Here is a 27,036-nt window from a genome sequence, read left to right on the forward strand (position 1 = left end):
GAGGTGAAGTGGCTGGCATTGAAACCTGCACCTGAAAATTGTATTGTTAACGCATAGAACATGATTTTAGACATGTTTGCTAATTACTTGAAAATTAAATACAGAAATGTCTAATTTACATAAGTATTCACACATGTCAATACATGCTAGAATCACTGTTGGCAGTGATTACAGCTGAGACTCTTTCTGGGTAAGTCTCTAAGAGCTTTGCACACCTGGACTGTACAATATTTAAACGTTATTTAAAAAATTCTTCCAGCTCTGTCAAGTTGGTTGTTGATCATCATTTGATATATGAGAGAGCGAGATGGGCACGTTCTACAAATGTACACTTTGGAATGAGCAGTGCACGTGCCAAGAGATATCATTGAACAAATTATTAGTAGCTGACACTGTCTGAAAAGACCACTTGTCACCATGTTGTTAATTAGGTAAAATTAGTTTATATTAGATATTTGGTTCTCTCGTGCCATGATAATGAAGATGGCATATTCTAAATCAGGGGATGATGGACAAAAATCCACAGGTTTTATTTTTGGGAATGTTATTATATATATATATATATATATATATATATATATATATATATATATATATATATATATATATATATATATATATATTTTAGCTTTCAATATTTCAAGCAACAACAAAAAAAGAGTTGGATTTTTGTTAATTCTCCCTTGATTCTGAATATATAATTTTGATAGTCATGGGACACTTTGTCTAAGAGCTATTGAACATTAAAAAACGAAATCATATTATAAAAATTTAAAAGGTGTGGCTTTTTCTCCATCCACCCCTGATTCAGAATACACCATCTTCATAGTCATGGCATGCTTGGTTCAATAGCTATTGAGAGAAAATCTAATGTCCCGAATATCCAGTACAAAACCAACGTTACATTGGTCGAGTAGTTTACTTGTCCAGGCTAGTGTGTGGTTTTCGGTGCGCAGCTGGTGACGTCCAGAAGAGGAGTGTTATTTATGTGGCGACCCCCACGTGCTGAAGGATGGTGATGATTAAAGTACAGTTAACCATGGGACCATCAACAGAATAGCGGCTTTGCTGGGCTGCAACTATACCGCGGCCTCCAAACCGTTTCTATATTGGGCTCAATATAATTTGCCAAAGGGAGAAGTTGTGGGCGGAACAGCAGCACGTTAATTTAATGTTTTAATTTCCCCCCCCCCCTCCTGATGGATGAACAATGGAGAGTCCGTCAACAGAAATTTCTGGTGAACCTCCTCTTCGCCCCTGCGTTAGATCATTGTTGTTGATGCTGTTGTTGTGTAGGAGGCAGGGACGGACCTGATATTTTAGGATTTCTCCTAGAAAAGACCGAGAACATCGGGTGGTCACGGCGACTCCGCGTTTTTCATCCCCTCTTAGTTCTGTAAGCAGCTGATGCTGGTTTTGCTGTCATCCAGCCGCTGATATTATGGTGAAATTCCCATCTCTAACCCCCTACTTCCCGCTCATCCGATTCCTGGTTCCTCTCGCTATCACTAACATAGCCATCGACCTCGGTGAACAGGCAAGTGTTACTATCATAGCTCTATTCTATGATTTTCTGATTGTCATGTCTGTGAATAACAATAGGTATAATAGTAATAAAACATTTCACAAAGACTCGTGTTTACATAGGCGGTGTGAATCCCACCTTGGTAGGCAATTTAACACCAGTCGCATTTCCAGTGCGCTTCGTTTTGAATTTTAGTCATTGGCAACGGGGACTGACATCCAGTGTTGTAAAGTACTTAATAAGTATAAATACTTGAGTAGTTTTTTGAGGTATCTGTACTTTACTTTACTATTTATATTATCGACAGTTTTTACTTTTACTTCACTACATTCCTGAAGAAAATTATGTACTTTCTACTCCATACATTTTCCCTGACACCCAAAAGTACTCGTTTCATTTTGAATGCTTAGCAGGACAGGAAAATGGTCTAATTCACACACTTATCAAAAGAACATTCCTGGTCATCCCTACTGCCTCAGACCTGTCGGACTCACAGCTTCCTTTGTAAAATATGTCTGAGTGTTGGAGCGTGCCCCTGGCTATCTGTAACTTAAAAAAATAAAATAAATTGGTGCCTTCTGGTTTGCTTAATATAAGGAATTTGAAATGGTTTATACTTTTACTTTTGATACTTAAGTATATTTAAAACCATATATTTTTAGACTTTTACTCAAGTAGAATTTTAGTGGGTGACTTTCACTTTTACTTGAGTCATTTTCTATTAAGGTATCTTTTCTTTTACTCAAGTATGACAACTGGGTACTTTTTCCACCACAATGACATCTCCCTATAGCCTAGTGGCAAAGCCATCAATTCCATACCATCAACCCCACAGTGTGTTTTCTGTCTTGAGGTGTAGCCTAACCTCATCATCTCTTGTGGCACCTTTTAGGTTGCTTGCCTACTAGGATGGGAACAGTCTCTGGGAAGCCATTGAAAATGGCGGGTTACACGAACAACGTTAGTTAGTGGATCACCTGTGTGCGTCAACAGCTGGCCATAGTATCAGCAAACATGTGTCAGGGCACATAAAAGAGTAGGACAATGCAAAACCAAAATGAGCTAGATGATTGTGCTGTTATGGATGGCCTGATTTGGCTACATGTGGCCTATAGTAGTAGTCACCCCCAAAGCGTACCTTGTTGAAACCCCCAAACTAATTTGGGAGATCAAACTAGACAAGGCTCTAATTTCTTTTGATTGCTACATAAAAAAAAGTATCCATGATATATACCCATTGATTATTGAAGAATATAATTTAGCCTGGTTGAGGGCTGGAGTTGGGAAACAATGCTCTACATAAGCTAGATCTTTTGCTTGTATGCCTACCATTTCTGTCTAGCAGCTTGTGCACAATACTAAAATGACAAAACAGGATATTTGAGGCAAGACAACAAAGTCAATGTATTGGAGTGGCCATCACAAAGCCCTGACCTCAATCCTATAGAACATTTGTGGGCAGAACTGAACAAGCGTGTGAGAGCAAGGAGGCCTACAAACCTGACTCAGTTACACCAGCTCTGTTAGGAGGAATGGGCCAAAATTCACCCAACTTATTGTGAATGTGATGAAATAAATATCGTTATATATTATCAAGTTGATGTCACAGTCATATAGCGGCACCTACATAAAGCTGTGTGACTCATTCATTCATGGCTTTGGATCAAAATAAATGAGTACAAACATTCTTTCTGCGTCAGGAACAAACATCTGGTTATCTGGTTACCTCGGGGTTCGGCTGGGAAGGCTGCGCCTCACGAATCTGCTTCCCTATTCCCCAGCTGAGTGCTTTCGCCAGGCACGAAGTGGGAAGGATGGTCTCGGGTTCTGGGGGTGTAGCTGCATGGCTATAGCGGCGTGACAGCGCATCTGGCTTGACATTCTTGGATCCCGGTCGGTATTAGAGGGAGAAGTTGAACTGGGTGAACAGCAGGGCCCACCTAGCTTATCTGGAATTGAGACGATTGGCGGTGCAGAGATATTCCAGGTTCTTGTGGTCTGTCCACGCAATGACCGGATGTTCCGCCACCTCCAGCCAGTGCCTCCACTCCTCCAACGCCATCTTCACCGCGAGAAGCTCACAATTCCCCACATCGTAGTTCCTCTCTATGGCGTTGAGGCGATGGGAGAAGAAGGCGCAGGAATGGAACTTGAGGTCCAGGGCAGAATCCAAAGCATCGGCCTCCACCACGAACTGGCGGGACGGGTCAGGATGAACCAAGATGGGAGCTGTGGTGAAACGGTGTTTGAGATCGCAGAACGCCTGGTCAGCAGCTGGGGACCTTGTGAATAGAAACTTGGGAGAGTTGAGTGCAGACAGGGGGCAAGCCAGGGTGCTGTAACCCCGGATAAAGAGGCAATAAAAGTTGGCGAATCCCAGGAAACGTTGCAGTTGCACTCTGGATATAGGCTGGGGCCAATCCACCACCACTCTCACCTTCCTGGGATCCACCTGTACACTCCCTGGAGCAATGATGTAACCCAGGAAGGGGATGGTGGAGCGATATAATTAGCACTTCTCTGCTTTCACAAAAAGCTAGTTCTCCAGGAGGCACCTGATCAACACATCAGGGGCGTTGGTAAGGCCAAATGGCATGACCAGATATTCGTATTGACCGCTGGCCGTGTTGATGGCAGTCGTCTACTTGTCCCCTTCCCATACCCACACCAGGTGGTAGGCGTTCCGTAGGTCCAGCTTGGAGAACACGGTGGCCCCCTGGAGTGGCTCAAAGGCTGAGGAGATGAGTGGTAGCGGGTAGTGATGTCGTTGATGCAGAACCCTGCGCCTGCAATGGAGGCAGAAGGACGGATGAACCCTGCAGTTAGGGAGTCCTCAATGTAGGTCTCCATAGCCTTGGTCTCCGGACCCGACGGAGTGTACAGTTGTCCCCGGGGCGGAGTGGTGCCTGGGAGAAAATACATCCTGCAGTGGAAGCGAAGTGGCCCGGGCCTTACTGAACACCTCCCAGAGGTGCGGGAATGGCGGAGAGGTCTGGGGCAACTTCCGAGCCTCCTGGAAGACGTCCCGGGGCAGGCTGCGCTGACTTCAGGCAATGAGCGTGGCAGAACGGCATCAGCCCATGATGGCACCAGCAGACCAGTCAATAAGGGGATTGTGTCGATGGAGCCAAGAGAATCCCAATACCACGGGAACCTGAGGAGACTTAATAAGCAGGAATTGGATCGTCTCGCTGTGGTTCCCTGACACACGTAGGTTGATAGGAGTGGTATTGTGGGTGACCCGGCTTATAGAGCACCCGTCCAACGCTCTAACGTTCATGGGAATGGAGAGGGGCTGAGTGTGGATGCCCAGCTCGGACGCCAGGGTAGTGTACATAAAGCTGTCATCGGTACCGGAGTCGATGAGTACCCCGAGAGATTTTGACTGGTTCCCCCACAGCAAGGTGGCATGAAAGGGGTGTGAGTAAGGGGAGAGAAAAAGTTATCTGTATGGCCCACCAGAGTATTCACTCCTACCGGTGAGCCTGGTCTTTTAATGGACAGGTGGCCACTAGGTGCCCGATTCTCCATCGAAGCGTTCCGGGGGAGGTAAGCGGGGTTCCCGAGAAATCAGGGTGGCCGGTGAGGCGGCGCTGCTAAAAGCTGGGTTACTGAGGGGCTGGGAAGTTACCGTCGTGGTAGGCTGCCTGACAGACAACCCGCGGAATTGCTCCAGCAATGTGTTTAATGCTCGGTCATGGCATTCGGCCAAGGTCTGGAACCCGTCCATTAGACTATGAAGCAACTCCTCGTGCCTTCCAATGGTGGCTCCTTGGGAGGAGATGGCGTTGTGGATCTGGTCCGAGTCTGCTTGGTCAGTCAGGGCCAGTTCGTACTATCACATTTCAGGAGAAGACCCAGATGCAGACCGTGTCAAAGTAACACAAGTTTATTACTATAACAGTGGGCAGGAAAAATGACAGGTCAAGGGCAGGCAGAGGTCAGTAGTCCAGATCAGAGTCCATAAGGTACAGAATGGCAGGCAGTCTCAGAATCAAGGCAAGCAGAGGTCAATAATCCAGGGTAGTGTGACAATGGAACAGAACGGCAGGCAGGCTCAGGGTCAGGGCAGGACGAATGGTCAGAACCGGGAAAACTAGAAAACAGAAAACAACAGAAGCAAGAGGAAAAACGCTGGTAGGCTTGATGAACAAAACGAACTGGCAACAGACAAACAGAACACAGGTATAAATACACTGGGGATAATGGGGAAGATGGGCGACACCTGGAGGGGCGTGGAGACGAGCACAAAGACAGGTGAAACAGATCAGGGTGTGACATATTAGTGCACAATTGTTGCTTAAAATATCAAAGTGATGCAAAAGGGACTCATTTTGTGGAATGACCCAAGTATTAATCATGTTATTATGTGGATACGAATTAGAAACTGTTGTTGCTACCACTTTGGAATCACAAGTTTTTTTGTATTATATACAAAAGGAATTAGTAGTCATAAGCACTATAACAATGTAAATATGACTTTCAACCACTATTACGGATGAATAATAAAAACCCTAATGGAAAGGTTTGCTAAAAATAGTCTCACAATAAGCCATTATTGCCTTGATGGACTGGTTTTTCGTTTTGATCTTAATAGGTTCAGTTGTGCAATATATCGCTGGGAGTATTATAGTGTAAAATGTTACCTTGTCAATGCTCCTGTTATATAAAAAAGTTGTATTTCAGTCAATGGGCTATTTTCTTCACTCTTTGGGATGAACTTGTCTTATTCATAGTTGGAAGGAGTCTACACCTAGCATGTCCTGTGAAGAGGTGTAGCAGTAATTAACATCACAATAGCATCTTGTCTCTTACACACATCACCATATCCCAAAATACAACATCCTAATTGGACACCTAGCAACCACGGACGTTATAGTTCATATTAATTAAACTCTCAGAAGAGAACAGCTGCTTTGTAATTAGATAGAAATGGTGACACACACTGTTTGAGTCAACATTGTTTCCACATGTCAATGAAATTATATTGAACAATGTGGAATAGACGTTGAATTGATGTCTGCCCAGCCGGTTAATATTTTTTTTCAAGTATTCAGATCCTTTACTCAGTACTTTGTTGAAGGACCTTTGGCAGCGATTACAGCCTCAAGTCTTTTTGGGTAAGTAGTATGCCAAATAACCTTAATCATAGTTGCAGTTACTACAGGCACACAGACGACTTCCAAGTGAACCATCTCTTTCATTAACTGACAATGAAATACAGTAAGCACAACAACCAACATGCTTAACAGTCTTTAAGGACCAGAATAAGGAAATTCTTATTAGAATATGCCACCAAAGATCTAACTCTGCCTCCTTTGACTCCTATCCCAGGGGAGAACAGCAATCATCACTATTGCGATTTTGCCATGGTTCTGCCATTAGGTCACTATAAATTCAAACCACTGTAAATTCACATCTTGCTACTTCCTCTGTCTTTGCCAGTTGTCTAGAAAAGAGAAGTCACTCAATGACTTGAGATATTTCTGAAACAATGACATGCATTTAATAGGGGGCACAACACACTTTACAAGAATAAAAAAGAGGAACAAAAGAAAGTAGAATAGGACGTATGTGGAGGGGCAATATCTACAACAGGATAAAAACAAACCAGCAGTTTTAGCAATTCTACCTCTCAACTGTTAAAAAACCTAGCTGTTTTGCGACTCTCTAAGCGCTGCTTGAGAGTTGTTTTGCGAACATCCATGTTGTAACGTGTGAACCTGCAGACTTTAGGCATTTATAAAGGCTGTGAGTTATGAGCTGTTATAAATGCTTGGCCTGTCTAATGTACTATGGAGCGATTAAGGACACTTTAAGTGCATTCATAATGCATTATAAATAGTTGACTCAGAAGATGTGGAAAAAGTAGGGCCGGCACGCTAAATTGCTCCAACAATTTAGAGCGGGTTATGTTGATCCCTTTGTTACATTCAGCATCGCTACGTAGTATTATTTCTAAGAAAGATCTACATATATTTCTGCATGTTGTGTACTGTATCCCTGGAAATAATCAGAATTCATGTAAACATAAGTTTTCAAAACATAGCTTGTCCAAAAAAAGTGTTCTCTCTTGGCACAACTTGAGCATAGGGACAGGGTAAGTTGAGCCGCCTTGAGGTAAGTGCGTAATGGTGTTCTGTTACAGTGGGTGATGGTGCTGGTAGGCCAAAGTTTAATTCATGGAATTGGGGGTGTGGTATATTGTTTATCTTTAATGTATGCCTATATTCAGATTTAGATATCTCTGTTCAATATCACTTACCCTTCCATTTGTTGACCAGTTGTTTGGGACATTGATGTTGTTTCAGTGTGCCAATTCGTAAGCAGGTTCTCTGCATTTGAGACTACTATAAGCCCATGAAAATGATCTGTGAGATTCTTGATATGTCATCAGATAAGACCTTATGTGCTTCTGCTATCATAGCCGCTCTCTTGCACAGGAACATCCCACATGAAAACAATACTACAATTTACTATAGAATACTACAATACTTAATATAGAATTAGGTAGTAAACAGTCTTATTGCTTGTGGGTAGAAGCTGTTAAGGAGCGTGATGGACATTTTTAAGTTTGTGCTTTTCTAAATAACCAATTTCTGTGTTCTATTCATGTGGTTGTCTAATAACCAATTTCTGTGTTCATGCAGGTGACGGATTGAACAAATCCTCACTATCAGTATCTGCAATTTGGCAGTAAGCCCAGCAGCTTGTTTAGAGAAAGGGATATCTCAGTTTCAAGGTCTCAGCTTAGAGAGAAGAAGCATGGTGAGGTATTGGTGACCCGGTATTGGTCGGTCACATGAATGAAGCAAACGTATGTGATGAATTAATTATGAATCGATGAATAAGCTAAATCCGGCAAATATAACCTGTCTGTATATAAGAGAACTAACATGACTGCCCCAGGTGTAGCTCCTGATCAACATCTACTTGGTGCATTGAGTTTTCTTTAACCTTTATTTTACTAGGCAAGTCAGTTAAGAACAAATTCTTATTTTCAATGATGGCCTAGGAAACTGCCTTGTTCAGGGGCAGAACAACATATTTTTACCTTGTCAGCTTGGAGATTCAATCTTGCAACCTTCCGGTTACTAGTCCAACGCTCTAACCACTAGGCTACGCTGGAACCTCTCCAGTGCGGATAATAAAGAATGGTTAATTTAACATTGAGTGTCTCTGTGTAGAATTTCCACGACAATTTGGCGTCAACGAACAGGATGATTTATTCTGCCTGGTGCATAGCAAGTAACGACGAGAATTGTTGATGATGCACATGGGGGAATAAGGGAGATTACCGTGTGTGTTTGGGAATAGTACTTAGTGAATGTGGATGTGAAAATTATGTGATTGTGAGATATGACGTATTAAGCTGATTTGAAATTTGGATTATAAATGGATTGAAATTATTACTATTAAGATTGAAATTTGGATAATAAGCTGATTGATTCAAATGTGGATATTAAGCTGATTGAAATTTGGATAACAAGAGACTGAAATATGTATAATAAGCTGATTGAAAATTGGATAATAAGAGATTGAAATTTTGCTATAACGTACTGGGTGAATTAGAGAGCCAGAAACAAAGACCTTTCTTTTGAAACTCGTCAGTCTATTCTTGTTCTGAGAAATTAAGGCTATTCCATGCGAAAGATTGCCAAGAAACTGAACATCTCGTACAACGCTATGTACTATTTCCTTCACAGAACAGCGCAAACTGGCTCTAACCAGAATAGATTGAGGAGTGGGAGGCCCTGGTGCACATCTGAGCAAGAGGACAAGTACATTAGAGTGTCTAGTTTGAGAAACAGATGCCTCACAAGTCCTCAACTGGCAGCTTCATTAAATAGTACCCGCAAAACACCAGTCTCAACGTCAACAGTGAAGAGGCGACTCTGGGATGCTGGCCTTCTAGGCAGAGTTCCTCTGTCCAGTGTCTGTGTTCTTTTGCCCATCTTAAACTTCTATTTTTATTGGCCAGTCTGAGATATGTTTTTTTCTTTGCAAGTCTCCCTAGAAGGCCAGCCAGCATCCTGGAGTCGCCTCGTCACTGTAATTTGAAGAAGTAAATGTTTCAATACAAGGTCAAATGATGAACAGAGGGATTGAGCATTAGGACTGATATTAAATTAGAGGCCGCCATCTGGTGTTTGGGTTAGAGATAAGCTTCCTGTGGAACAATAGATAGCCGCCAATGCTCACTAAACAAAAAACAGACTAAGGGACACAGTGGGGAAATTTGGGACAGAGGTATGAATATTAAGGGTAAGAGACGTTTTTGACAATTTCCAGTTATTATTACTCAATAGTTTGGGTAGCACCAGTGATTTAATAAGTAAGAATGTAATGTAATCTAAAACACTGATCTGTTTCCATTACGTGGAACTGTGTCCAGAATAAGTAGATCCAAGTAAACATTTAGGTACCGAATATTGAGCTGATAAGCTAGCACCAACTTTTTGAATTGTTCTGTGTCTCTCCCTTTGAGGGGCTTTGACAGGAGCCTTTTGTACCTCAACTTGGCGCTCTGGTACTGCTTGCCAATGCGGTAGCAGAGAGAACAGTCTATGACTTGGGTGACTGGAGTCTTTGACAATTTTTCTGGCCTTCCTCTGACACTGCCTAGTATAGAGGTCCTGAAAGGCAGGAAGCTTGGCCCCAGTGATGTACTGGGCCGTACGCACTACCCTCTCTAGGGCCTTATGGTCAGATGCTGAGCAGTTGCCATACCAGGTGATGATGCAACCGGTCAGGATGCTCTCGATAGTGCAGCTGTAGAACGTTGAGGATCTGGGGACCACATGTCAAATCTTTTCAGTCTTCTGATCGGGAAAAGGTATTGTCATGCCTTCTTCACAACTGTCTTGGTGTGTTTGGACACTTCTGAGGGGCCCCCGTGCGAGGGGATCAGCGTGGCAGATGTGTTGTTCCCTGCCCTTACCACCTCGGGGCGGCCAGTCAGGAAGTCCAGGACACAGTTGCAGAGGGAGGTGTTTAGTTCCAGGGTCCTTAGCTTAGTGATGAGCTTTGTGGACACTATGGTGTTGAACGCTGAGCTATAGTCAATGAACAGGATTCTCACGTAGGTGTTCATTTTGTCCAGTTGGGAAAGAGCAGTGTGGACTGCAAATTAGATTAATTCATCTGTGGTGCAGTATGCGAATTGGAGTGGGTCTAGGGTTTCTGGGATGATGGTGTTGATGTGAGCCATGACCAGCCTTTCAAAGCACTTCATGGCTACCCACGTGAGTGCTACGGGGCGGTAGTCATTTAGGCAGGTTACCTTTGCTTTTTTGGGCACAGGGACTATGTTGGTCTGCTTGAAACATGTAGGTATGACAGACTCGGTCAGGGAGATGTTGAACATTTCAGTGAAGACACTTGCCAGTTGGTCCACGCATGCTCTGAGTAGACGTCCTGGTAATCTGTCTGGCCCTGCGGCCTCGTGAATGTTGACCTGTTTAAAGGTCTTACTCACTGATGCTCTCATACATGCTTCAGTGTTGCTTGCATCGAAGCGAGCATAAAAGGTATTTAGCTTGTCTGGTAGGCTCGCGTCACTGGGCAGCTCTCGGCTGGGTTTCCCTTTGTAGTCCGTAATAGTTTTCAAGCCCTGCCACATCCGACGAGCGTCAGAGCTGGTGTAGTAGGATTCAATCTTAGTCCTGTTTGATCGTTCGTCTGAGGGCATAGTGGGATTTCTTATAGCGTCCTGATGAGTGTTCTGCTCCTTGAAAGCGGCAGCTCTAGCCTTTGGCTTGGTGCGGATGTTGCCTATAATCCATAGTTTCTGGTTGGGATATGTACATACGGTCACTGTGGGGATGACGTCGCCGATGCCCTTATTGATGAAACCGGTGACTGAGGTGGTATACTCCTTAATGCCATTGGTTGAATCCCGGAACATATTCCAGTCTGTGCTAGCAAAACAGTCCTGTAGTCTAGCATCCGCATCATCTGACCACTGCCTTATTGAGTCACTGGTACTTTCTGCTTTAGTTTTTGCTAATAAGCAGGAATCAGGAGGATGGATTTATGGTCCGATTTGTGTGTGGAGTAAAGGTGGTCTATTGTTTTTTTCCCTCTGGTTGCACATGAGACATGCTGGTAGAAATGAGGTAAAATGGATTTAAGTTTGCCTGCATTAGAGTCCCCGGCCACTAGGAGCACCGCTTCGGGATGAGAATTTTCCCGTTTGCTTATGGCCTTATACAGCTCGTTGAGTGAGGTCTTCGTGCCAGCATCAGTTTGTGGTGGTAAATAGACGGCTATGAAAAATAGATGAAAACTCTGTTGGTAGATAGTGTGGTCTACAGTACTTTATCTCAGATGAGCAATCCCTCGAGACTTCTTTAATATTAGACATCACGCACCAGCTGTTATTGACAAATAGACACACACCCCCGACCCTCGTCTTACCAGACGTAGCTTTTCTGTCCTGCCGATGCACTGAAAGCCCAGCCAACTGCATATTATCCGTGTCGTCTGTCAGCCACGACTTGGTGAAACATAAGATTACAGTTTTAAATGTCCCGTTGGCAGGATAGTCTCGAACAGAGATCTTCAAGTTTATTCTCCAGTGATTGTACGTTGGCCAATAGAATGGATGGCTACCATTCTCCAATAGAATTATATGGTCACTCCCACTAAGACCAACTTTGAATGGTTGATATCCCAGGCTTATACAGTGCCTTCGGGAAGTATTTAAACCCCTCAACCTTTTCCACATTTTGTTACATTACAGCCTTATTCTAAAATGTATTAAATTGTTATTTTTCCTCATCAATCTACACACAATACACCATAATGACAAAGCAAAAATATATTTTTAAATTTTTCTGCTAATTAGTTACAAATAAAAACCTGAAATATCACTTTAACATAAGTATTCAGACCCTTTACTCAGAACTTTGTTGAAGCAACTTTGGCAGCGATTACAGCCTTGAGTCTTCTTGGGTATGACGCTACAAGCTTGGCACACCTGGAGTTTCTCCCATTCTTCTCTGCAGATCATCTCAAGATCTGTCAGGTTGGATGGGGAGCATTGCTGCACAGCTGTTTTCAGGTCTCTCCAGAGATGTTCAATTGGGTTAATTCCGGGCTCTGGCTGGGCCACAAAGACATTAAGAGAATTGTCCCGAAGACACTCCTGCATTGTCTTGGCTGTGTGCTTAGGGTCGTTGTCATGTTGGAAGGTGATCCTTTGCCCCAGTCAGGTCCTGAGCGCTCTGTACTTTGAGAGAAAAGCACACTTAGGTACATTTGTAAACTATGCTTAGTTTAACCCTAACCTTTCCCCGAACTGCCACTCTTATGGATCAGAATATAATGATGAAATTACGTGTCGAAAGTCTCCGATGGGGTCTCTCCTCATCGACCGAGTTCTGACTTCTCCTCTGATGGCGACACTTATTGTTACCGAGTATAATGGTAACAATCTCTGATTGTCCACACGATGCCAGTGTCCTTTCTCTTAGTGGTCTGTTTCCTCGCCTTTGTGCTGAAAGAGAGGTCTTCTGAGGACAGATAATCAGCTGTGTAGATGGTTCCAGCGTGGGAATGAAAGCAGTGTAGCCACATGATTCCTTGGAGAGTGGTAACCAGGTGGTCCTGCTTGAATTCACCCTCTTAGACACCGCTACTCATCCGTAGCATAGATTGTTAAAAGGTTCCTTTGTCTTCTTCAACCTCGTGTTGAGTTTTGGGTTTACAACTAACTGAACCTTGGCTGCAGCTCGTGGTCACTTAGTCATAATGTTAATTCTTAACTCACATGTTTTATACCCTTGGGTCAGAAATGGGCGTTTCCACCTTTAGGGCAAGTTCTCTGGGCGTAACTAGTTACGAGGCAAGGTCTGGATTTTGCTCAGATCCAATTTAGACAACTAACTTCACATTTCATCTTTAAAAAAACATTCCCTTTGATCTGGACATTTTCCACACAAGCAAACATCATGTACATATTATGAAAACTCTTCAAGTTGATGTTTTCGTTATAACGTCGTCATTTAACTTTTAATAACATCACAAAAGTGACATTCATTTTCGTATTCCATCTATCGTCATTACTACCATTTTGGCTGACGAAACATATTGTCCCATAGTCCAGTTATTGCATGTTACTGTTCAGAGGTAGGTTCTCCATAGGCCCATCATACATTCCATTCCTCCACAGTGAGAGGAGAAAGGGATTGTGTCTGTTGCTTTAAGATTTACAATGGGCGTGAGGTGTCATAAAACCCCCCACATCCATACCTCTCGATCTCTCCCCCGCTGGTGGGTGTGAGAGATATCTCTGTAGGATTATGGTCCACGGTAACCTGACCCGCACAGGCCAGTCATGACAATATGGTATTGTGTGTAGATTGCTGAGGATTTTTTTATTGAATCAATTTTAGAATAAGGCTGTAACGTAACAAAATGTGGAAAAGGTCAAGGGGTCTGAATACCCTCCGAAGGCATTGTATGTGCTGTGTGCGCAATAGCCTGGGGACGACATTACACCAAGAAACACTTACCTTGATGAAAGCCCCCAACGTAAGTTATTTGAACATGGCTTATTTCTGGCTGGGCCCAGTCTGGACTTTGACACATTCACCCTCTCCCCATCTGAAAGACCAGCCACAAAATGTTGGCACCATTGTAATAGATAGTAATCAAGCCCTGGTCTCCAACATGGGAACAGAAGAGGAATACCAATACTTAGTTTGAAGTGAGACACCTTAGGTCATTCAATACACATCCATAAAGACTATATATTGCATGACGTTGCACTTACTATAAAGTCAGACACCTTTGGTCATTCATAACACATACATAAATGCCTTATGTCATATGACGCTGTACTTACTATGAAGTCAGACACCTTTGGTCATTCATAACACATACATTTCTTATCATATGACGCTGTACTTACTATGAAGTCAAACACATTTGGTCATTCATAACACATCATTAAAGACTATCTCATGAATCTGTACTTCATTTAAAGTCAGACACCTTTGGTAATTGATAACGCATACATAAATGCCTTGTATCATATGAATCTGTATTTAATTTAAAGTTAGACATATTTGGTCATTCATAACACATACATAAAGGCTTAATGATGTTAACACAAATGTATTAACACTTAGGGAATTATCACTAACAGCTAAAACAAATAAACATTAAAGAAATGTTTAAACCATCATTTCATTTTATTACATTTTTAAAACAATATACATGAAGTTTCAAAAAGTCCAGGAATGACATTACATTGAACACTACACAGGGCTGTGAACGACATAGCTTGTTCCTGAGCTGGCGGACTAATTGTTCTTGCCACTGCCTGCTGGAGGTACTGCATGTTGGTTCCAACCTTAAAGTAACAACAAAGAAAGTTAGCAGGCCTGTTAGGAAATGCCTTTGTCACACCAAATGAATAAGGGCATTTCTGTTCTGCACCAGAAATACTCTAAATGGGGAGATGGAAAACTCCATTCGATTAGTATTAGTATATTCCTCTTTCATTTACAAGTCTCATGACATGACTTTGAGATGTGGCTGTATTTATGGGGATTTTTATTTAGCTGAGCCTGCTAGCTAGCTACATTCCGTTAGCTAGCTAGGAATTGCTGTGAAGTCACCGAAATTATTTGAAATAACAATTGAAATAGCTATGTAATCTAAATCAACATTTATGGCCTGATTCAAGCGGTCTCTGAACAGTTGACATTGAGATGTGTCTGTAACATGAACTCTGTGAAGCATTTATTTGGGCTGCAATTTCTGAGGCTGGTAACTCTAATGAACTGATCCTCTGCAGCAGATGTAACTCTGGGTCTTCCTTTCCTGTGGCGGTCCTCATGACAGCCTGTTTCATCATAGCACTTGATGGTTTTTGCGACTGTACTTGCTCTGGATTTACTGACATTCATGTCTTAAAGTAATGATGAGCTGTTGTTTTTCCTTGCTTGTTTGAGCTGTTCTTGCCATAATATGGACTTTGTATTTTACCAAGTAGGGCTAATCTTCGGTATACCACCCCTACCATGTCACAACACAACTGATTGGCTCAAACGCATTAACAAGGAAAGAAACTCCACAAATTAACTTTTAACTTGAAATATTGTCTGATGAATTACATTTGATTATGTTTGATAGAGGAAGTATATTACCATGTTAAATTACGATCTCTTTCCTAGCTTGATGACTGTGGTCATTTCTGCTGTTAGAATAAAAATAACTGGTTAGAAGGGTTGTGGGTCATGCTACATTATTTTTAAAATGCACGAAATTAGCTTTAAGTGGCAAGACACATTTTGGTGGGGGAGGACCCCAGACCCCCCGCCAGTTTCTGTCCCCCCCACCTCTTAAACCAAAGCTACGCCCCTGGTTACACAATCATTCATGCATAGTGACACACTATTAATGGCCATGCTCTTCTCTCTTTGGGATGTGTGTGGTGTCACAGCAACAGAATGGTGACAGTAGAGAAGCCTTATATCTAAATTGCACGAGATTGAATTTTACTCAACTTTATAGAATTTTCCCCGGTAGTTAACACTATCAATGTTTCCCTTTGCTGTGGTAATTGTGATTGAATCAATTATTAGCCACTTTCAATGCAACACACAGAGAAAAAAAACTATGCAAGACTTAGTTTTGCATACTAACTATGCAAGACATTTTGTTGTAGCCTGAACGCATCAGAGTAGGATTCTATTGCATTGACAGGCATGACTCAGGCCCATACTCTACACAGACCGGTGCCCCATAACCAATCAGCTGCGGTGTTGTATTTTGAGACAGGCTTGAATAAGCGAAGTAGCCAATAGGCAGAGCGTAGCATAGCATAATTTGTCTGATTCTCTTTAATAATGGTATGGGAATAATAATGCATTTTATTTTGTAAAGTGGTTTCTTGCATCAAACAACACAACAACATTTTCAGTCACCACCTCGTCTGAAGTACAAGTGGTGAAAAGATTAATGTCAAGCCCTGCAAGTTTTTTTTTTTTAAACTGTCATGGAATGTAGGGGCTCCCGAGTGGTGCAGCGGTCTAAGGCACTGCATCTCAGTGCTAGAGGCGTCACTACAGACCCTGCTTCTTCTTCTTCTTTGGACTTCATATGGCGGTTGGCAACACACTTTAAGGTGCATTACCAACACCACCACCACCAGCTGGACGGGAGTGTGAACCACAGTTCTTCTTTCAATTATCCACGTGGGTATATGCTCCTAAAAACCAATGAGGAGATGGGAGAGGCAGGACTTTAGCGCCTGGCTACGCAGATACTCGTTGACGCACGCGAGCAGTTTGGATGAAATTATTGAATAACATGTACGTGTACATTCATTATCCAACTCTCGCTTACGTAACGCAAGTGGTGTGGTCAGCATGTCAGTGTTCACAGTAAACGTGCGGCGGAAGTTGCACAGAATATTCAAAGTTCAAGTTAGCTTTCAGCAGACCTGAAATTAGCTCAGTCCCTAATTTTCTTTTTGAGGAAACATTGTTTATATCCCTTTCATACTAAGACATTTTTCCGCCAACTTTAGCTGAAAGGTGTTGCCGGTATCAAAGCCAAAACTTGTATTTCCGCCTAACAACCTAGTAATATTTTTGGTAAAGTTCTGCCTGGATGATGATTTCAGCACCATTCTATTGGGACAGCTTTGATGTCAGTTTCTTTTCTCTTCACTGAATTTCCATTTGGTTAGGCTACAATTGGGCTGGGGAAATGTTAGCTAAGTTGAGGTGAGTGCTGCTCATGATCATCTTGTCTAGTTGGCTCATTTATTAGAACATTTTGCCTGCATGTTATGTAGTTTAACAAGTGGAGGGTAGGAAAGAGATGAAATGTGGATCAAGAAAGCATGGGTTATGTCTCAAAATATCACTGTTTTATATGACAGCGGTGACACAAGTTGTGTGGGAGAAATATTATTAGTATTTTATTCTATGTTTGTAAGGCCTGTTTGTAAGGGGGTAATATAAACAGCCCCATTTTTTTTACAGGCAAAAAGCAGTATTAGTGTGACTGTGTGGTTCTGTGGTGTATGATGTTCTGTGGGTGTAGTCTGTCTCATTTAAACATGTCACGTCCTGACCAGTAAAGGGGTTATTTGTTCTTATAGTTTGGTCAGGACGTGGCAGGGGGTATTTGTTTTATGTGGTTCTGGGTGTGTTTGTGTATGTGTTCATGTAGAGGGGTATTTGGTTTATATGGTTCGGGGTGGTTGTGTATGTAGAGGGGTATTTGATTTATTAGTCCAGGGTTTGGTTATTGTTCTATGTTAGTTTATTTCTATGTTCAGTCTAGTCGTTTGTATTTCTATGTTTAGCTAAATTGGTGTTAGGGCCTTCAGTTGGAGGCAGCTGTCTATCGTTGCCTCTGATTGAAGGTCCTATAAATAGGAATGTGTTTGTCATGGGATTTTGTGGGAGATTGTTTCTTGTTTTGCTGTATGCCTGACGAGACTGTCTAGTTCGTTTGTTTTTTTTATACGTTGTGTTTTTCCTTCTTCACTAATAAAAAGAAGATGAGTATACATTTTCCCGCTGCGTTTTGGTCTACACCCTACGACACCCGTGACACATTTTACATTTCGGACTGAATTGAGCTGAAATTAACCTCCCCTAACCCTGCAGTTAGGCTTTATGGGAAATGTTCATGTGCTTATTAAACTCAAAAACATTGATTGTTTCTGATCTTAGTGTCACAACTCAGTTCTATACATCTGTAACCTGTTGATACTGATGAAGTACAGGTAAAGAGCTCAGACTGACAGGGTGGTTTTGACTTGACCTGAAAACAAAGAAATGTTTGGGCCAGTATCAGAAGAATGCTAATATTTGTCAGCAAGAGTTTAAGAAAAGCATGGGAAATAAACAGCCAAGGAAACAATTCAATCTCTGGTCCCATTTAACATGCAATGTACATACATGGTAGCGGCATAGAAATTGTAAATTAAATATACTTGTACATCTGAGGGTTCAAATCAAATGGTCCAATTATATTTAAAAGAAAAAAGCTACAATATACTGCATTTGCAAAGAATCACTTGAATCCATTTCAAACATTTTAGCCTCTGTCATAGCTCCGAGTTAGTCATGGTGGGGGGGGATTTCAATACCTTGGTAACTGGAGCCTGTGGAATCCCTACTAATTCTGGTTTTGATATTAGGGTCTTTAGGTCTGGGCTGTGAGCCATGAAAGACATTTATTGTTCACTCAGAGACAGGTAGATGACGGAGCTTCTAATCCTGCAACAAAAACAAAACTGGCATTGTCTGAACTAGATTGCTTCCCCTGAAAAAGGCAGCAATAGTGTGGTGCATCACGACACTTGATAGGACCTGATATCTTTCAGCAAACAGACCTACGGCAATATACTATAAACCTATACTGTACCTGTAATCTTTGCCTATATAAGATTTGAAAACTGATAGTTGGCCACTGTAACATACTGTATGTGCTACACTGGGGCGTCACAAACTGCTTCACTGGAAGCAGAGCCCCAAGGTTTTTACATTTTTTATTAAACATATAAATACATTAATACTGGGATTGATACGTACAATACGCTTTACAGACTTCAAACTGGAAATGACAGAAATTGTATACAAATAAAACAAAAATAAACTCTCTAACCAGATCAATAATAACCGTCCACAACCCGAGAGTCCTGCTTTGAGCTCTGTCGAGCCTCGCTGATGACGGTTCAAGTGAAGCAATAGACTGGAAGTTAGATAACCATGTACTCTTAAGGGGCAGATTGGGTGTAAACCCTGCATGTAATGGCAGCAAGCAAGAGCCTACAGTGAAGGAAAGACAACTGCAGAGGAGTAACATTGTTTAAAATAAAATGTGTAGGTAAAGCCATAATCTGAGTTCCAGTAACATTAGACATCACAGGTGCCAGCTGCCTAAAAACTAAGAATGGGGGGACATTCCCAAGACATATGTAGTGTAGCATCTATTGAATTGTTATTACATACAATATATGACAAAAGGGATGATTAGATAAATGATTCCAAAGGAAGTTAAGAGGTGTGGTGTAAGTCCTATCTATGAATTTGAAAGGGAAGAGCTAGGTTTCTGAAGGAGAATAAAGTATTGTCCCATACCCTACACTCTTAGGGGAGGAAAATGGTTCCAAAAGGGTTCTTTCGGCTATCCCCATATGATAACCTTTTTGGGCTCCTTCCATGTAGAACCCTCTGTGGAAAGTGTCTTACATCGAACCCAAAATAGTTCTAACTGGAACCAAAAAGGTTCCATCTGGGACCAAAAATGGCTCTTCAAAGGGTTCTTCTATGGGGACAGCCGAAGAACCCTTTTAGGTTCTTAATAGCACCTTTTTTTCCAAAAGAGTATCCCACTGTCCCACAGCGCAGACACTGTAGGACTGTCTGGTACTTACGTAATACATCTATTGTACAGATCTGATACCAAACCTTTAAACACAGACAGCCATTCAATAAAAGGGTGAGTACATAAGGGAGTATCTAAGGGAACTTTGCAGACACAAATTACTGAAGGGAGCTGCAGGTATAAATAATATGAAAAAGAGCAGTAAGATAGGTTTCCTTCAGGTCCTGGAAAGTACACAGACTACTATTGTCATAGATGTCATCCAGTATATGCACAGTTTTAGAAGACGGGCCTTCCCTGTAGCTCAGTTGGTAGAGCATGGTGTTTGCAACACCAGGGTTGTGGGTTCGATTCCCACAGGGGGCCAGCACAGAAAAAAAAATGTATGAAATGTATGCATTCACTACTGTAAGTCGCTCTGGATAAGAGCGTCTGCTAAATGACAAAAAAAAAAAAAAAAAAAATGTAAGAAGACAATCCTAGATTACGCAAAGGTTGACCTCCCAACATTTGGGCACGGTTGTTCCATTTAGGAGATGATGCTATAAGTGATGGAAGGCAGGAACCCTCAAAACACACACAAAAAAAGCCAGCAGAGAGAGCGGAGGTTTACCGATTGCCATCGTGCACTAGCGACTCCTGAGGCGGGCCCGAGCGCAGTGCACGCTGACACAGTCGCCAGGTGCACGGTGTTTCCTCCGACACATTGATGTAGCTGGCTTCCGGGTTAAGTTGGGTTGTGTTTTGGAGGATGCACGGCTCTCGACCTTCGCCTCTCCCGAGTCCGTATGGGAGTTGCAGCGATGAGACAAGACTGTAACTACCAATTGGATACCATGAAATCGGGGAGGAAAAGGGGTAAAAGTAAAAATAAAAAAAAATGGATGCAAAGATAAATGCAACCATCTGCACAAATAGGTCATTTTTTAAAATATATTCTATATTTTCTCTTCCACTCCTCTCATTCTCTCTCAACTCCTCTATTCTCTCTATCTTCCTCTCTCACAGGCTCTGAACAGGGGTATTGCAGCGGTCAAAGAGGATGCGGTTGAGATGCTGGCCAGCTACGGCTTGGCCTACTCCCTAATGAAGTTCTTCACAGGGCCTATGAGTGACTTCAAGAACGTGGGCCTGGTGTTTGTCAACAGCAAACGCGACCGCTCCAAAGCCGTGCTGTGCATGGTCACCGCCGGGATGATAGCGCTTATCTTTCACGTTCTCATTGGTGAGCTGATTTATCACAAGTTATAATAAGGCAAGACAGTTGTTCTAAGTTCATGAGGTGTATAATTCATATTTTTACTAAATCTATATATTTTATTAGTGAAATTACCAATGAGCTGCAGGGAATCTTTCATTTTTCCATGCTTATCTCTGCTTTCCTCTGTCTTTTACTGTATTTATTTACACAAAGTATCACGAGTCTGGATAAAATATAACCAAATATGGCATTCTGCATCTATATTCATATTTAGCAAGCTATACAAATGTTCTTAACACTAGAACCACTGGGCCTCAAGAGATCCCCCTTCAAGCTAATGAGCAGTCATTCTGTCTACAACAGTGTAATGAATATATTGCATATATGCTATCACAAAAATAATAATTTGTTTGTGTTTATGAAGGTAAGATTAGAATACGATTATTATAATTTTTTAATAACACAATAGCATTTTCTTTAGTTTGTTACTGTATGACATTTGTAAAAACAAAAAAAAACACAAAACACCAACATTCAATCAATGTTAATCTTCTAGTGCCTTCTTTACAACTATGAAACAGAAAGCATATGTTTTGGAATACAGTAACAGCTTCTTTACAACTATGAAACAGAAAGCATATGTTTTGGTACAGTAACAGCTTTTTTACAACTATGAAACAGAAAGCATATGTTTTGGAATACAGTAACAGCTTTTTTACAACTATGAAACAAAGCATATGTTTTGGAATACGGTAACAGGTTTTTTACAACTATGAAACAGAAAGCATATGTTTTGGAATACAGTAACAGCTTCTTTACAACTATGAAACAGAAAGCATATGTTTTGGAATACAGTAACAGCTTCTTTTTATAACAAAATAAATAAAAAAATACCTCAACCACCAAGAAGCACAGTCTGCAAGAACCACGGTCAAATGATGAAAAGATCAGTAGCCTTAACGTCACTATAAGTGCAAAGTGTGCTGATAGTCGGCCCGTAGCATTGTCACCGTCTTGTTCGAGCCAACCATGCTGTCCCTTCCTTGCTCCTGTTTCACACAGGAAAATCAATGGTGTACATTTATATTCACACAGATATTAAAAACAATCCTTAAAAAATCTACCTACGGTCCAAATGCTGGGAAATATGCTAATGAGGGTGTTTTTGATGGGACTGTTTTACTCTTCAAAGTGTAAAACAATAACTCTGGTTATTGACACCAATACTGTGGGTTATTTTACACCACTGAGTGTTACTTTCACCCTTACATAGTGAATTTAACTCCTGAATCAGCAATAGGAATGTTAGACTGATGTCAACGGTGTGCGTACTGGGAGCGGAGTCAGGTGCAGGAGAGCAGAGAGTTGTGAACAGGCGCACACTTTATTGAGGCAGGAGAAACCAACAGACGGACGCCACTGCGTCGAAACCTCCAGCCAATTGGCAACAGTGCAAAAAGCGCAAACAGTCACAATAATTATGTTCAAACAAATAAACATACCTCATGATAAATACGGAACAAACGAACACCAGTCTAGCGCGTCAAAATTGACACGTAACACAAATCAATTTCACACAAAGACATGAGGGGGAAAAGAGGAATAAATACATGTAGTGTGATTGGGGAATGAAAACCAGGTGTGAATGGAACAAGACAAAACAAATGGATAAATGAAAAATGGAGCGACGATGGCTAGAAAGCCGGTGACTTTGACCGCCGAACGCCGCCCGAACAAGGAGGAGGAGCCGACTTCAGAGGAAGTCGTGACAACTGAATAATCAACACTGGCCAATTTGCTGTGCACTGTTTCATTTGGTGGTAGCCCGGTGGGCTTTTTTGCTCAATAGGCCTCAGAGGAGTAGGCTGGGGCTCAAAATCAGAAGAATAATCATCAGAGATGTCATAATTCATTTCTTCCCCACCATCTGAGTAGTTTTTATTCCGATTTTGTAAATTAAGCTCTTGCTGTGTACGCCAAGTAGGCCAGAGTAGACTGATAAGTTAAAGAAATGGCATGCCCTCCTTAAACTGGTTATAACTACAGTTCTGTTTGTGATATTAAGATTCTAACAACGATGTTGTGCTATATAGACTTATTTAAGAAAAGTCAAGGACGGAGGGGGGTATGACTTAAATAATGGCAGAGTAATAAAATAAATACATTCATGAGCAGTCCAAATGACTGCTTTAGCCATTCTAGTGTTAAACTACTTTTCTCTCTGCATTACAAATGTTGGCATAACTTCACACTGAAAGAAACACTGTTGCAAATGCTCCAGACAGTACTCATCAAGCTTCTTTCTAGAGTCTCCATTATGTGAAAGAATGTTTCCCCAATGATAAGACTGAACACATTTTAATAGGAATGAGACCAGATGTGTCATAGGTTGTACTTTTCCTCCACAAACACAAACTCTGGTTATAAACACTCCACAGTGCGCAGAGTATGATATGAATGTACACCATGTTTACATTGAGATTCTTTCCATGTGACAATATCATTTGTTTCTTCTCTTGGAAATGGGACATTTGCAATCACAAAACGAAAACATTAACAGAAAAAGATGCTTCTAATTCTAATGTAATTTTAACATTGAGCTCTCAGCAGTATTTTTTTAAAACAACACTAATGTTTAAAATACCATGCTGGAAGTCCTTCAAACTCAACTCTGGACCTCGACCTGTTTTTCATTTTTCCCCTCTAATCCGGGACTGATTTGGACCTGGGATACCAAATGTGTGTAATTCATTATCAGGTAGAACAGAAAACCAGTTGTCACGGTAGTCGTAGGATTGAGACCAAAACGCAGCGGGAAGATGTACACTCATCTTCTTTTATTGGGACAAAGAAGGAAAAACCCAAAACAAACACGTATACACAACACAATGACGAATAACAGGCCGGTAAGGCACAAAGCTATACACAGCACAATCTCCCACCAACTAACAGGTGAAAACAGGCGACCTAAGTATGACTCTCAATCAGCAACAACGAAGTACAGTTGTTCCTGATTGAGAGTCATACCAGGCCAACACAGAAATACAAAACTAGAACAGCCCCTTAGAAATATAAACACAAGAACATACCCAACACCCCGGAACACATAAATCAAATACCCCTCTACAATACACACACACCCCGAACCACCTAAATCAACTACCCCCTCTACACCGACACTTACACCAATAAACCTCAGAAACACTCTACACAAAATATCCCTCTATCTAAACACATACACAAAATCATGAAAACAAATACCCTCTGCCACGTCCTGACCAAACTACAATAACAAATAGACCCCCTTACTGGTCAGGAAGTGACACCAGTAGGCTGGTGTCACGTCCTTCATATTCGTTGCCAAACCCACTGGCTCCAGGTCATCTATAAGCCTTTGCTAGGTAAAGCTCCGCCTTATCTCAGCTCACTGGTCACCATAGCAACACCCACCGGTAGCACGCACTCCAGCAGGTATATTTCACTGGTCATCCCCAAAGCCGACACCTCCTTTGGCCGCCTTTCCTTCCTGTTCTCTGCTGCCAATGACTGGAACGAATTGCAAAAATCACCCTAGTTGGAGACTATATTATAGACTCCCTCACTAACTTTAAGCGTCAGCTGTCAGAGCAGCTTACCGATCGCTGCAGCTGTACACAGCCCATCTGTAAATAGCCCATCCAACCAACTACCTACCTCATCCCCATATTTTTTTTGTTTTTCTGCTCTTTTGCACACCAGTATTTCTATTTGCACATCCTCATCTGCACATATATCACTCCAATGTAAATTGCTAAATTGTAATTACTTCGCCACTATGGCCTATTTATTGCCTTACCTCCTTACTTCATTTGCACACACTGTATACATATTTTTCTTTTGTGTTATTGACTGTACGTTTGTTTATCCCATGTGTAACTCTGTGTTGTTGTATTTTGTGGCACTGCTTTGCTTTATCTTGGCCAGTTCGCAGTTGTAAAGGAGAACTTGTTCTCAACTGGCCTACCTTGTTAAATAAAGGTGAAACAAATAAAAAAATATCCTAATATTACTTTGAAATTGTCCAGATAAAAATATTGTATAAATATTTAAGAATTATTAGATGATGCTTATCCAGACACACTTGTCTAAATTGATGGGTCATGTGAAATAAATGCTATAACCACCTGTCAGCCACCTCTAGCTAAGTGGGTCACTATTGTCTAGACATGTACACATGTTCATGAAACACAAAAGATGGCCGTAATCAACCCCAGACACAACTGGCTAAATAGATGGGACATGTAATCATTCTCTTGCAATGTGGAGTCTTTTGTTTAGACATGTAGCTAGCTAGCTAGCTAAACAATTAACCATAATCCCAACCCTTAGCTACAGTACAAACGGATTGTCATAGCTAGCCACCCTGCAAGAAATGCAGCCTCCCTGTCGCTCAATTGGTAGAGCATGGTGTTTGCAATGCCAGCATGGTGTGTGCAATGCCAGGGTTGTGGGTTCGATTCCCACGGGGGGCCAGTACAAAAAAAGAAATGCATGAAATGTATGCATTCACTACTGTACGTCGCTCTGGATAAGAGCGTCTGCTAAATGACTAAAATGTAAATGCTGGAGTATGAATCTGCAGGTAGCTAAAGCTAACCAGCTAGGTTCAATGTTAGCTAGCTAACGTTAGGCTGAAACTAGCAATGCAAATGGATTTCTGCGATACGAATAATATTACTACACAGATCATGCACATAGCATTAGTTATCGAGCCAGAAAGATAACGTTCACTAGCTAGCTAACAGTACATTTTAACTTGCAATGAAAACAACTTTTTGACTAAATTATAAACTTGTAATATCTGAAAGTGTAGCTATACTCTTACCCGTATAGATGGATTAACGCTTCACGGCAGTGTGTCTTGTCCATTTGGTTCGTAGCTAGCTTGTTGCCCGTTGTGTCAAGTCACTCTGGTTCACACTGACTGTGTGCAGAAAGTAGTCCATCACAACTTTTTCCCACTGATATTTGTTGATAGCGCCTGCTCAATTCAGGGCAGCAATGTAGTTGCAGTTCTCCATGGCTAACGTTATATCTTTCAAAGAAGCTGCAATTGCTAGGATTATCTACACATACTGAAGAGCTCATGTTATAGGCAGAAGTGGCAGACCAATCCGAACTCATCTCTCGGCATGTCCAGCCCATCCATTATTTCAGCCAATCATGGCTAGTGGGAAGGTTCCTGACTGTTTCCGTGGCTAAACAAACTATGCTGGTAATTTAACAATTTATTCACATTTACACAATATGTGACCTACCGGCTCGATTCGGTCTTGTGTAGAAACATTTGAAAGGGTGTTTTTTACATTGGCTAAAAGTAGAGACTCAGAGATAGAAAATGGTATATCATCCACTACAGTTGAGGAAAAATGGGAAAGTAATTCTGCTTTGAAAGTTGATAAACTTGTACCCCCACTTTTGAAAAAAAATGACCCCTGAATGTTTGGTACACCTGCTGGAGATGTCTTCTTTGTCTACACCCATTCAGCATCGTTCACACCCTCTTAAACCTTAGCCCCATCCATCTCTTAAAGGATTCACGTGAGGCCATGTGCTAAACAGAGTGAGTAGTGTACTAAGGAAGGTTCCCGTGTTTTTTCGAGGCTAAACCAACTAGATTCATAATTTAACAATTGTATTTGTATTTACAGATGGCATACAAGTTTTTTATTAAGGCATATGAATGTTCACATGTTCCAGAAGGCATTTCTGCAACAAAAACAAAACGCATTTTGATAAATAAAAAAAGTTTACGTTCAAATGGCTCTCCTGTGAAGTAGTGACGAGCGACCTACGCCCAGTTTCCTGAAACGAGTCACAAATGCAGAAAATCGGCAATCAAAATAAACGTCATACCACAGCGACCATGTTATTTTTATTTCACCTTTATTTAACCAGGTAGATGAAG

The 27,036-nt window shown here is 41.6% G+C and overlaps 1 protein-coding gene across 2 annotated transcripts in view; it reads left to right on the top strand.

Moving 5' to 3' along the window:
• The first annotated feature begins 930 nt into the window (after window positions 1-930).
• The window catches only part of ankhb (ANKH inorganic pyrophosphate transport regulator b), a 78,560-nt gene continuing 52,454 nt past the window's right edge, over window positions 931-27,036 (top strand). The window contains exons 1-2 of one of the 2 annotated variants that reach the window (XM_014139085.3): window positions 931-1,537; window positions 20,897-21,113. In XM_014139085.3, the coding sequence (XP_013994560.1) occupies window positions 1,442-1,537; window positions 20,897-21,113 (313 nt within the window). In that variant the 5' untranslated portion in view covers window positions 931-1,441. The remainder of the gene's footprint in view (window positions 1,538-20,896; window positions 21,114-27,036) is intronic. The other variant, NM_001140633.2, reaches the window with a different exon arrangement.

The sequence above is a fragment of the Salmo salar genome, chromosome 14 (assembly GCF_965601325.2).
Source record: "Salmo salar chromosome 14, fSalSal1, whole genome shotgun sequence".
Classification (NCBI taxonomy): domain Eukaryota; kingdom Metazoa; phylum Chordata; class Actinopteri; order Salmoniformes; family Salmonidae; genus Salmo; species Salmo salar.